This window comes from Lissotriton vulgaris, chromosome 5 (genome assembly GCF_964263255.1).
Source record: "Lissotriton vulgaris chromosome 5, aLisVul1.2, whole genome shotgun sequence".
NCBI classification, from domain to species: Eukaryota; Metazoa; Chordata; class Amphibia; order Caudata; family Salamandridae; genus Lissotriton; species Lissotriton vulgaris.
Window position 1 is genome coordinate 1,479,301,186 of NC_141693.1, and position 12,452 is coordinate 1,479,313,637.

At 41.8% G+C, this 12,452-nt stretch overlaps 1 protein-coding gene across 2 annotated transcripts in view; it reads left to right on the forward strand.

The window, feature by feature from the left end:
- The first annotated feature begins 4,326 nt into the window (after positions 1 to 4,326).
- DSTYK (dual serine/threonine and tyrosine protein kinase) overlaps positions 4,327 to 12,452 on the forward strand; it is a 422,611-nt gene continuing 414,485 nt past the window's right edge. The window contains exon 1 of one of the 2 annotated variants that reach the window (XM_086923449.1): positions 4,327 to 4,623. In XM_086923449.1, coding sequence (XP_086779575.1) covers positions 4,449 to 4,623 — 175 coding nt within the window. In that variant the 5' untranslated portion in view covers positions 4,327 to 4,448. Of the gene's footprint in view, positions 4,642 to 12,452 lie in introns of both variants that reach the window. The other variant, XM_086923448.1, reaches the window with a different exon arrangement.

The window sequence follows — 12,452 nt, forward strand, 5'->3', positions numbered from 1 at the left end:
CATTTAAGGTTTCTTCATTATTTTACATGCATTTACCTGAAAGTGAAAAATAAAACAACTTGTAGAATATTTTGTTCTTTTTTGACACCATGTGGCTAAAAGGAACAAAATATTTTGTACGTGTCTTATTTTTCCACTTTCAGTTGCTGCATATAAAATAGTACAGAAACCTTAAATGAAAAATAATTGCAAGTTGAGCTAATCGGATGGAAATACATTCTTTAACATTATGGGAATGTATTGTATTGTATTGTAATTGCATTTATATAGAGCTTACTACCCCTGACGAGGCGTTGAAGCACTATTTCGGCGAGTAGCACGATACTCCAGGACCCATAGAGGATTAGTGTTGAATTAGTATAGTGAAACATGCAAGTACATTTTAAGTGGTGGATAGGTTAGTAAGTTATTTGGATTTGGAATGATAGGAGAAGGATAGAGGAGGACAAAGGTTTGTATTTATATAGCGCTTGTTGACGCACGCTATTCAGGAAGTCTACAAAGGATTAGTGGTGAATTAATATGGTGAAATACGAAGTAATTTCAGTGTTGGATATTAGTCAGTTACTTGGAGTGAGAAGGATAGCGGATGGATAAAAGGGGAAGAAAGATTTCCATTCATATAGCACTTGTTACCCCTGATGGGTGTTGAATCGCTTTTCTGGCGAGTAGCACGCCACTCCGGAACCCATAAAGGATTACTGTTGAAAATTAGTATAGTAAAAAAAATATGTTAACTAATTTGAGTAGTGGATATGTTATTCAGTTATTTGGGTAGTATATTAGTATAGTTTAATATGGAATTTGAGAAGTGAACATGTTAGTCTGTTAATTTCGATTGAAAAGGATAGTGGAGGGATAAAAGAGTGAAAGATTTTCTTTTTTTTAAGTCTTAGCAATAGGAGGAGGCTTTTGGATGAGTAAAAGGGAGTTTTGGAGGGGAGGACTCAGAGGAAAGAGTTTAGAAAAGTTTGTTTTAGGGGATCGGTATAGTAAAAGAGGTGTCAGATGATGCAAGGAGGGGTAGAGTAGGAAGGAGTCTAGAAAGGGTTATTTTGGCAATCATAGTAGTGGTATGGGGTTTGGGATAAATGAGAGAGCGGATGTAGAGGATATATTGATAGATGTATAGGATGAGAGATAGGGTAGTGCATTGGAAAAGAAGTTTGAGATGAGTCAGAAGGTTGGGCTAGAAGATATATTGAGCGAAGTATAGGCTGAGAAATAGGGTAGTGCATTGGAAATGCTAAATTAGAAGAAAGTGATAAATATATAGATCCATAATTACATTGAAATTATATAGAAACATAAAGGAGGTAAGTATATATAGATTAAAGATATTGATAGAGGCACAGGAAGAGAAATAGGGTAGTGCATTGGATATGCTTTTTCAGGAGAAAAGTAACAGACACACAGATCCAAGTACATGGAAGGTACATAGTTGCACAATGAAAGTATGTACATGTAGACCAAAGATGATTTTTATTTATTTAATTTTTTTTCTCTCAACAACATAATTAATGTACATGTTTATACAAAGTAATACACAAAGATTGGTACATATGTATAGTGAAAAAAATGCTTGTATACAGAGGGATATGCTGTAAATTTCTGTTTGTGTATGGTGCAGATCCAGCGGGCCAAAGGAAATTCAGTCTCATATGTACAACTCTACACCACGATACTCACCATAATTCATAAATCTATCACTAGGCCCATAAATGACTGAGACATGAATTGACCAACTTAATCATATGACCTAATTAATCAGACACATTATAATACATTTAATTAAGTCACTATCATAGGCAATGGATTAACTAATGGTAACTCAAGGAAACAAACAAGACCAGCTTGTCATTTCAAATCTATTTTATTAACTTTATTATAGAGCATAATGCATTTTGAAGCGTAAATTCTTTTATTAGCAATTTTTATTAAGCAAAATTATTTATTAGAAAGGCACATTTGACTGGCAGTTCAAACTCAAAATCAGCATGAGAAATGTTCAAACATTTTGGAAATTCCCTAAACCCTATTTCCCTAACTTAGCTAAAGAAAACAACCTAAAGGGAAAAAGTAAAGTCGCAATGGATCTTATGTGAAACGAAAGTCCAACAGCATCTCTGGAGCACAGGAACGAGCCAGCAGTGCTCTTTGCAAGGGGGCAATTTTTATACCTTTTTCCTATCTAAAACTAACTAAAAGAATACAAATATTCGAGCAACACGAAACACGATTGGACTAGAGACATCGTCCGATGAAGTAATTTGCCTTTCGCATAGCAAAAGTCATGTTTCTTCAAGAGCGGCTTTGTTCATAGACTAAGAGTGTCACAGGTTTTTCCGTGATTTGCAACATTAGGTAAAATCAACTAATGCTTCCTCCGTCCAAGCTTTTCCGCTTCTGCACATCCTGTCCTTGACCATGAAAGCTGAATCAAATGTCTTTTCATAACTTCCACACAGCCTTGTTTTTACGAGCGACTTTCAAAGAATTATTGTAGAAAATATTTCCACTTTCATACGTTGCTGTACAAGGCCCAACTTTGACAGGACTTCGGACATCCATTTTAGAAATAGGCCACAGGCCTCTTTAGCATGAGTCTAGTATGCAAGGAAACACAAGACAATAATTAATTCAAGAAATGATAATTATTCTGTTACCCACCCCCTTTTCTAATATTAACCCATTAGTCTATGTTACCTAGCTTTGCATACAAAAGACAAACATAGCACAAACACATGAGATGACACGACATAAACAAAAGCACATTAAAAAGAATGCACATGCTATTATTTAAAACAGCCGCAGTTAATGTTCAACAAAACGAAAGACAAAGTAAATGTATTATTTTAAACGGAATGACAAACATGACAAGAGCACAAATAATTAAACCTGCGTGTTCGTGTAAGTGCACTTTATTCTAGGTTGTGTCAGTACAAAAACGTGCAAAACATACAACACTCATTAGTAAATTAAAATTATGGGAGTTTCATTACTGCGTGCTTTAATTCAAAATGTATTCTGAAAGTCCTCTCCATCAATGCTTATGTGGGGAAGAGCCAAATCTTGAGTAGTTTTCTGAAGATAAGGTGGTTGTGGGTGGACTTTATGTTGGGGGGTAAAGAGTTCCATAGTTTGGCTCCTAGAACAGAGAAGGATGTGCCACCCATGGTTTTTTTTTCTTGTATGGTGGGATTTTGAGGCGAGATGATCCTTTAGAGCGGAGGTTCCTTTGTTGAATGCGTTTGATGATGTTATTCCTGAAGAAGAGTTGTGCTAGGCCATCTTCATTTACAAATACTTGCTTGGCCATCTGCGCCCCCTGTGAATGCAGCCACGGCTTCTCAGGGGGGCGCAGCCCCACAGTTTGAAGACCTCTGAAATTATGGGGACCTACATGCCCAAGATGTTTCCAATGTTACAAAAACAGTTACCACTTTTTTTTTAAAAGACTACCGTCCCTAAACATTTAATGCTGCCCTTGAGGTGTCTCCGCTGAAAGAGTCTCCTGTGTTGTGAAGGCAGGAATGGAACAGAGAGCTGAAAAAGTAATAAGCCTTCTGCCCAGGGAACCTATGTAAGAATTATAAATGTGTGCAATGAGATAGTTAGCAAATGTAAAGGGTACTTCGGCTATTATACGATTTATTGGATGGAGTGACTTATACCTTCAAGATGACAAAGATTTATTTTTGGTAATCTAAAGGTGTTACAGCTGAGCTCTGTAGCGTGTCCTTTTAATTGATACATTAAAAAATATTTGTACTAGGTACAAACTGATTGTATATTACCAAAATCTAAATTTTGATAGCACTTGTTTTATCTTAAAGAATAAACCTGTTTACACATGTTGTGCCAGCCCATCATCTTGTAGTGTGCGTTATATTTGTCTCAAACTGGAACTTCGCACCACTATAAATTCGTAGGTCACTATTCTGTATCTCTCGCGGCACGCGTGACACGCCGCGTAGGTGAGGAGTGACACTCACAGACCAGAACTGTTTAAATTTACCGAGTGAGGAATTTTACTTTATAAAAAAAACGCAGTACCCTAAACAGTGGTGTAGATTTAGACTCCTATTTTGGTGAAAACACGACAGGAATCTGGAATATAAATAAGACGCAGGCGCAAGATTAAGACACGATACACGGAGGATTGTTGTTTGTGGGTGTGCGCATGCGTTACATCTCACGTTCTGATTAGTTGTGCCGTGTGGGAAATTATGCATGCGCAGATCTGTCTCAGGAAGTTCTGCGCGCATGCGCATTCGTGCCACCTGCCTATGCTACTGAGCTGTCAACGAAGACTGGCTACACCAGCTATCAGTCCCAAAGAGTGGTGCGCAGGCGCCTTGGCGCGCCCGTCGCCCCCTGGTGGTCCCGCATGATAAAGGTGCTAGGGGTTCCATCGCGGTGTTTGCAGCTCAGAGGAGTGATTGGCGATGGAGCCCAGCGGCGGCGGGAGGCCTGGCCCGGCCAGGGAGCTGAGTCGCAGCTTTATTCATTACAACAAGTACCGTGCTCGCCTACAGCAGAGCCTGCGAGACACAAAAGCATTCTTCAGGGAGGTGCAGCACACGTACTGCCGGGGCGGACTGGAGGCGGGGTCAGACGCAGGTGAGAAGAGTGACAGTGGTGAGTGCCCAGAGTGACACTAAAGTGTTTTCCAGAGAGATGTGTGCACCTGCTGCCAGGCCCAAGTGATAAATTGTGCCAGAGGAAGGCCGTGGGCTGTTGTTATGAGGCTAAAGGAGGGCACAGGGTGGTGCATTTCAGCTGCTGTTGGGCGTGTCCCAAGTGGGTGGATAGGCATTAGGTAAAGGATGAGAGGGAAGTCGATACCACTGAGAACGGGACTGAAGAGGGTCACTGAAGGAAGTATGGGGAATGAGGGTGTAGCGACGCTCCCTTCGAGGACGTATAGCACAACGAATTTTGTTGATGAATATGTTTGTATGGGGTTTTAACGTTGCTAAAGTGCCTTTTCACTTTTGGAATTCTCCTCCAAGTATCTAGTCCTGGGTTTTATGAACGTCCACAGATTACAGAACTATATGGAGAAAAGTGGCTTGCCACAAAGTGTAAACAAAAGTCTTGCCAATCGGTCCTATAACAGGGTGCCGCGGCTTGTGAGACGCCCTTGTTGCTGGAGGAGTTCCTACGTGTCTGACTAGCCTAATAGCGCAATCTAGCAGTGTCGGATGGGCTGATCTGACAGATCAGTGTGTAGGGCAGTTTTTAGAATTTTGTGAGCCAGCTTAATGGCCCGGTTTGCCGTTTTTTGAGGGTGATTTACCTGAAATGTCCACAAACATTGCCTGCAGCAAACCAATGCATGCATTCTCCCATATCTTGCAAAATAATCACAGTGGTCTTTACACGTTCAAAACTGGCCTGACTTGCAAATGTGGCCACTTTTTTTTATTTAGCTACCTGGTTCACTAACGGGGGGACTTTGATTTTGGTGCCCAGACCTGGGTTCCCCTTGTTCCATGCCCAGCCCTAGCTCGAGCCTTTCCTTCCGGCTCGGGAGGAAGCCCCGATTCTAATTGAATGGAAGGGTCGTGTGGAGTGACCTTCTGTTGGTAAGGATGGGGAAAGATATCCTCTGCCTCTTGTAATGTGTTATCTTGCAAAGGCACAGCTGATGCTGGGGTGCCTGTGCTGGGTTGTGATTTATAAAGCACGTTTTTTTTTATTATTTGTAAAATTGTATTCACTGTATTTCACATTTGTACCTCGTTCTGCGCGCTTTTCGAAATAGGAGTCTTATTTCAATATCTGACGTTGTTTACAGCTTCAGCACCCACTTTGCTCTGTTTGTACATGCCTGTTGTGCTACAGATATGCCCTACAGTTCTCTTGTAGTGGGATGGGCACATATTACTATTCCTATTTCAAATTTGGGATTTGTAGCATTCATGTGGGTATTTTGTTGTTGTTGCCTCCTTGGGGGTGCACACAGCGCCAGCATGGTGGGTAAGGGCAAGATTGGCTCAAGATAATGTGTGGCCCTGACCCACCATGCTAGCGCTGTGTGCACCCCTAAGGAGGCATAATGCACCTAGTTTCATCTTGTGGCTCTCCAGGAATACTGGACCCACGTTATAAACACCATGAACACTTCCAACTTGTTTGCCCTACGATTATCCTCAGAACTTATTTTCCTTCAGGACACGCTAAGGCCCATATTTATCATGTAGCTGCGTCGCTTTTGCACCACACAAAGGGGTGCATGCGTGATGCAAATACTAAGTGCAATTTATCAAGCCCCGCAAAGCTGCCTTGTGTGGCCCTGAGGGACTTGATATATCTGGAGCAATGTAACACAGAGCACATTGCTGCGTTGCGTTACTCTGACCAAGGGGGACATTCAATGAGTGGTGTGTGGGTGTTAACACGCAACACCCATGTATCGTTATATAATTAATGCTGTTATCTGCTTCAAAAAAATAGAATTTGATATGCAGGGGTGGTAGAAGTACACTCGCTGTGTACACCCTTGGTGAGGCCTGGTGTAGATCTGGCTAGGACCACTGGAGAAGGGAATCTGTCCTACTTGATGTGGGCAAAGCAATTGTATGGTTATAAACTGGTTAAGATTCCTTCAGAAGATGTGTGGTCTGTGTAAATGGATTGTATTATTGAAGTAGTTAATCTTTACCTGTACTCTAGTTGTCAACGTCTGCTTCACCACTGGAGAAGGGAATCTGTCCTACTTGATGTGTGCAAAGCAATTGTATGGTTATAAACTGGTTAAAATTCCTTCGGAAGATGTGTGGTCTGTGTAAATGGATTGTACTATTGAAGTAGTTAATCTTTACCTGTACTCTAGTTGTCAACGTCTGCTTCACCTTAGTTTGCAATCAGACGTTGTTCGGCGTGGCATGTTAATGAGCACGTTGCTCATGGAGACCTTTTGTAATCTGCAGTCTGGTTTTCCCATTGTTGGGGCAGTGCCCCGCCTCAGCCTGGGTTTGTACTTCTACCTGCTCTGCCATATGCAATTGAGTATTTGTCCAGGCGGGTCTTTATTGTTTATCCAGAACAGCATTGGCGTTAAGATTATGGGGCACCTTCAAGTTTGTAACATTTCATTGTTTTATTAACTTACTTATGAACGGTGTGGGTTATTTTCACGTTAGCTATTCGAGTGTTATTCAGGATGCGCTTATCTTATCTCGTCCCCACGCACAGTCTGATAACGGCGGTCCAGCCAATAGGTGCTTGAGAGACCGGCTTGGACTTTGGAATCTTGTTGCTTTGTTATCATCCTATACGCAGACGGCGTGATTGCCATTTTATGTGCTATTCCACTCCAAGGGATCACCCATCTCCCCCATGTGTTGCATAATAAAAACTTAATCAATTCACCTCTTTATTACAGTAACCATTACAGGTGAGGGCGCATCATGTCGGGTTCACTGGAAGTCTATGTTGCTAAATGTAGAGTGGACGCACATTGAACTTAATCATTAGTCTAAAAGATAAATAGATAAAAATGTTCGCGCTATATAAACTTTAAAATAAATGTAGTAGCTGTAGAATGGGAATCGTGATCACGTACAGTTTACCGGATCCCTGTTGCGAACATCCAGATCATGGGCTGTTGTATACGTCATAGTACTATTTTATTGACACGAAGCCCATAGCCATAGGGCATTAACCCCTGACGTGTCTTGCTGAAGAAACCGTGCTCAAGTGTGCGAAAGTACGGCTTAGCCTATTTCTACCCCTAAACTTGACCTCAGTCTTGTGGGAGAGTGACATAACAGAGTAGCCCTGCTGGAGAATTGGTAATGAGTCATAACCTGTAAACGCTGCCAAGAAGCGGTGGAAAAATAGTCAACTTGTGGTATTTTGCTGGTATGCGGCTGAATTATTAGCAGCCATCCTTGCCCAAAAGGCTCCGTTAAGGAACCCCTCCCTGGCACCACAGCAAACTGAATCACGGAGGTACCGAAAGCCCAACTGATATTATAGTCTGTAGAAATGTCAATCTTTATTTCCTGTCGCACGGCTGTATTTCCTGAAATGAAAGCGTGCGCTTTTAAGTATCTTGTTTGTAACCGCTTCCTTTGTTTAAAAATGCCCCTGCTTTTTCGTGGCCGAGTGACCGCTATCTACCGCGCCTCGCACGTAGGGCAGGCACTTGAGGTCCTTGCATTACAACAAGCATTGATGTCTTCAATAAACATAAAAATGCAACTTAATTTTTTTTTTTAAGAACTGCTTTGTAGCTGGGCTTCCGACCTTCTGCAATAGGAGAACGTCCCTTCTGGTCGCTTGCGGTTTAAAGCAGATTTCGGAGTTCTTAAATGTTGTAATCCGTTCCTCATGATTACTGGCTGCTGCAGAGAAGCCCGCCCGTTAAAACCCAGGGCCTCTTGTCATTAGCCGCCCTGCAGTTCTTTCCCGTCCGAAGCCTCATCTCTAAACTGTTGCCCAATTAGCAACTATACTAGCAACGATTTGCTGGCGTTGCAGATTAGCGAACAGTGATTGGCGTTGTTGCTGGGAGTTTGGCAGGACCAAGCGAGTGATGTTAATGTTTGGATGACTGTTCAGTTGCCGGAGAGAGCAAAGTCTAGTTTTGGGGATGGTTAAGTAATTACTACAGTTTATTGGTTAGAGACCCTCAGAGAAGAGTACGGAGTACAAGAATGAAGATCCTATAACACGAAACACTCTCTTGTCAAGTAGACATTTTAGCCTTAGACGCATCTCATTCGTTTTGAGAAAGCACTTCTTAAATCTTAATTATTACAAATAGGAGATAGAAAATAAACATTGCATATAACATTTTCAAAAATACACATTGCTTACCAATAATTCAAACCTGCTCTTATAGCTAGACCCCAATCTCCTAACCTTTTCTCCATCCAGAGTCATGGTTAACCACCAAGCTGACCCTTTCAGCCATGGAGAAGTGAATAGGGCCCATTCCCCAAACTCTGTGTTCTTACAAAATTTTAACTGGAGAAACTCACCTGCTCCCCTGCACGAGGGAGCTGGGCCTACTAGAAAGCTGCGCCCAAAACCAGTGTTGCAAAGCTAACCCTAATGAGGGACGACCTTCTTGCACCCTAGGGGAGGAAGCCTGGGCAACCGGGCCATAACTTGGTCCCTTGGCACAGGAACCATCTAACCAATTCCCCAGTGCAATACTATGGAGTGACTACGAAAGGATAGGTACAGTTGCACAAGCGCCCACCTCCAATACCCCTCCCCCACTTTATTATCAGCGGTCCCCTGCCTATGTTTGGGGTAAAAATGTGCCAATCGAGAATTTGCTAGACGTTTTGTTATGTCTAATGCCAAGGTGTCTACCTGCCTTGAGACCAACCAAGAGTTTACCCTGCCACAGGCACTAATGGCTAACAGACCACCGGTAACCTGTCCACTGTTCTAGCCCATGAATATTGCATGTACAGTGACTGCAAGCAGCTAAACTCCGAACATCTCCTTACCCGGAGAGAACAAATTCACAAAATCAACTTTGTTTAAAAAAAACAAAAAAAAAACAAATGACCCCTCAAACCGAGCATTGGGTGACTGTCTTTAAGCTAGCCATATCAAATACATTGCTCGTGTTACTTTCCAGGTTCTATGATTGATGATTAGGATGTAAACCTATATCATTTTGTAACTTTTTTTATTTTTTTTTAAGAGCAGCAGCTCCGCTTAATGCGTGATGAGTGTTACCTTTGCTGAAGAATGCTGTTTATTGGTCAATATGCCATCGAGTGGTGGCGCATTGATGTAATGGCTCCTACTAGGTAATGCTAATTCATAGATCAAGGTTAATACAAATAACTGAAGGATTGAACATACCTGAAAGCCATTTAAATACCAGACAGGTCATTTTAAACCTCCATTTGACTAATGCCAACTAATTGCAAAGGTTTAGGTCAGTCCTGATAATTAAATTCTTTCTTCCAATATTAAGACCTAGGTTTGCTCATTTGTTTTTACATCATGAAGCCATGCTGTCTGACTGTTAGAGCCGCACCCACTACTTCTATAGCATAATCTACTTTAGAATTTCTAAGAGTGACTGCTGTTATGGTTCATTTTGTCAATTAAGGCACTGTTTGCTGAATTTTCTTAGAAAAAAGATGGTCGATTTGGCCACTTGCCGAAATTGGATTGAAAGTTGAGGTTTGTGATTCGTATAATGCCCAAATATTTTGCTAATTCGGAGAATGTGGGTGTTAGAAAACATTCTGGTGTCTAATCTTAACAGCTGAAGTTTTAAGTTTTATGGGGCTCAATTTTTGATCACTTTTATTTACCTAGAGGTAATCAGCTCTAATTTTATTAAATGTACTTGTTTTAGTGCGAAAACAGCATCTCTATATAAATGGAACTGCAGGGTTCTTTCATTAATGATTGACAACAGAGGCTTGTTGAAGATTTTCAATAGAGGTGATTAAGTGGAGAGCTTTGGGTACTCTGCATTCCTCCTAATTCCAGATGTTTTGAAAAGTCAAAGTGTAACCTTATGGTAGGGACTATATCTTCTGCCAGTTTCCAACCTGATCATCTGATTAGCAGCCAGAGCATGACTGCAGCGGGGCAAAATTAGAATTACAGTATAGCTCTGCTCAGTCAGTAGAGCTTTGAGGGTGGTTAACTTGAAACATACATTTCTCACATACTAAGAAGATGCTGTGTTGCTCTATGGCCAGCAAAAGGTTAACTGAACTGTTTCCTGGTCCAGCTCATGACTTCTCAACCATCTTACCCTTCCCAAGATTACCGTGCTCAAGTAGAAATGACAACTCTATTAACTCATTTAACATTAGCCCAATTAACATCAGCAGATCCAATGCTCCTGAATATATAAAAAGTAAACCTGCCACACAGTGCCACAAAACTGTCCAAGGAATGGTTGCAAAGCATGTGAAAACGGTTGAAATCCTTCTGAAATAGTCACCAAATGTGAGGAAAACCACTTCAAAACTCTACTTTCCCACGTGTAGCAATGATCTATACCCCAATCTGAAATGGCTGCAGCACACCATGTCTTGACATCACTGGTCACATGTTGCACAGCAGCAAATGAGGCTGGATAGAGTCCTTCGTCTGCTTCAAATGGCACTTGCTCACAAAAGCACGTGCTGGTAAGCTACCTCAACCAAAATGCCGAGTAAGTCACTTAAGGGCCAGATTGTACTCTGAAATTCACCTACAAAGAAGTGGCAAAACCACAATGCGCTGCAAGGGACAAATTGCAGTGCTTCTTGCTTCCCAACGGAGGAAAGTGCAAGAAATTAGGATGGACTTATGCCAAACAACGTATCGCCAGGTATATCGTTGACAAATAGACTTCGAGGCAAGTGTAAATCCTCTTTCCAAGTTTATTGTAGAAAATGCAGGTGCTCACGGAGGAGCGACCTCGTCCTGTCCTTTCCATCTGCAACTGCCGTAGAGGTGGCTTTCGGAACTCTGAGTGAGTGAGCAGTCACGGGCCACATCTTCAAGCACAACATGTTCTTAACAAGCACTGCATGTACTGTTGAATTACAAAAATTCTTGAGCCCGCGCATGTCCAGTAAATTGTGAGCAATAAAGAAGACTAATACAATGTACACAACATTACAGCCAGTCAGTGCCATTTCTGGAAACTCCTAGGCTAGTCAGAGCGTGAGCACATGTGTACTGTTGTTGATTCCAGGTTCATGTTCCATGTCACTAGTTGTCCAAGTATGCATATGCTCCCTATTAGTATTATGTAATTAACAGCCTTACACACTCAAATATTAACCCCATCCGACAATATCGTAAATTTATCACACCTGTCAATCACATAGTTACCACTTGAGAAGACAAAGCTGCTATCTCAGAGCCAAGTGTAAATAGGAAATGTAGTGTGGTCCCCTTCCCACTGTACAGACCACCGGATTTGTTTGTTTCATAAATATAGTGGACAACTAGTAATTGTGCCTGGGAGGGGAGCGGTTGCAGGGAGGAACAGTCAGAAATGCGCCTTTAAGACATTTGGTCGTGGGAGAGAGATCCTGTATCGGTGGACAGGGAGGGAGAGACAGTGCTTTGACGTGCATTTATTTTGTAACCTAACGTCTTGCAGACCTCACAACAGCTTTACTGCTTTTGAGCACTAGACAGGTTTGAGTCCATTCTTGAAAGCTTTGCTGATTTAAAAAAAAGTTTGATATGGTTGTGGGGTGAGTATGTGGATTTGTGTCAAAGTTATGAGAATTCTGCACAAGAAGACCACAACTGTCATATCAGCTCCTCCAACTATATAACACTGCGTGATCCAGACCTAGCTTAAATATCTGGTTGTTCTTCCACTCCCTTTTTTTAAGGTCGAGCAGCGTAGTCTGCTCGAGACCTTTTGTTGCCCGTATCTGGGAATGTGGACAGCAATGTGCCACGCGGTTTGCCTTTCCAGTTTTCACCGCGGGAGCGCGCCTCTG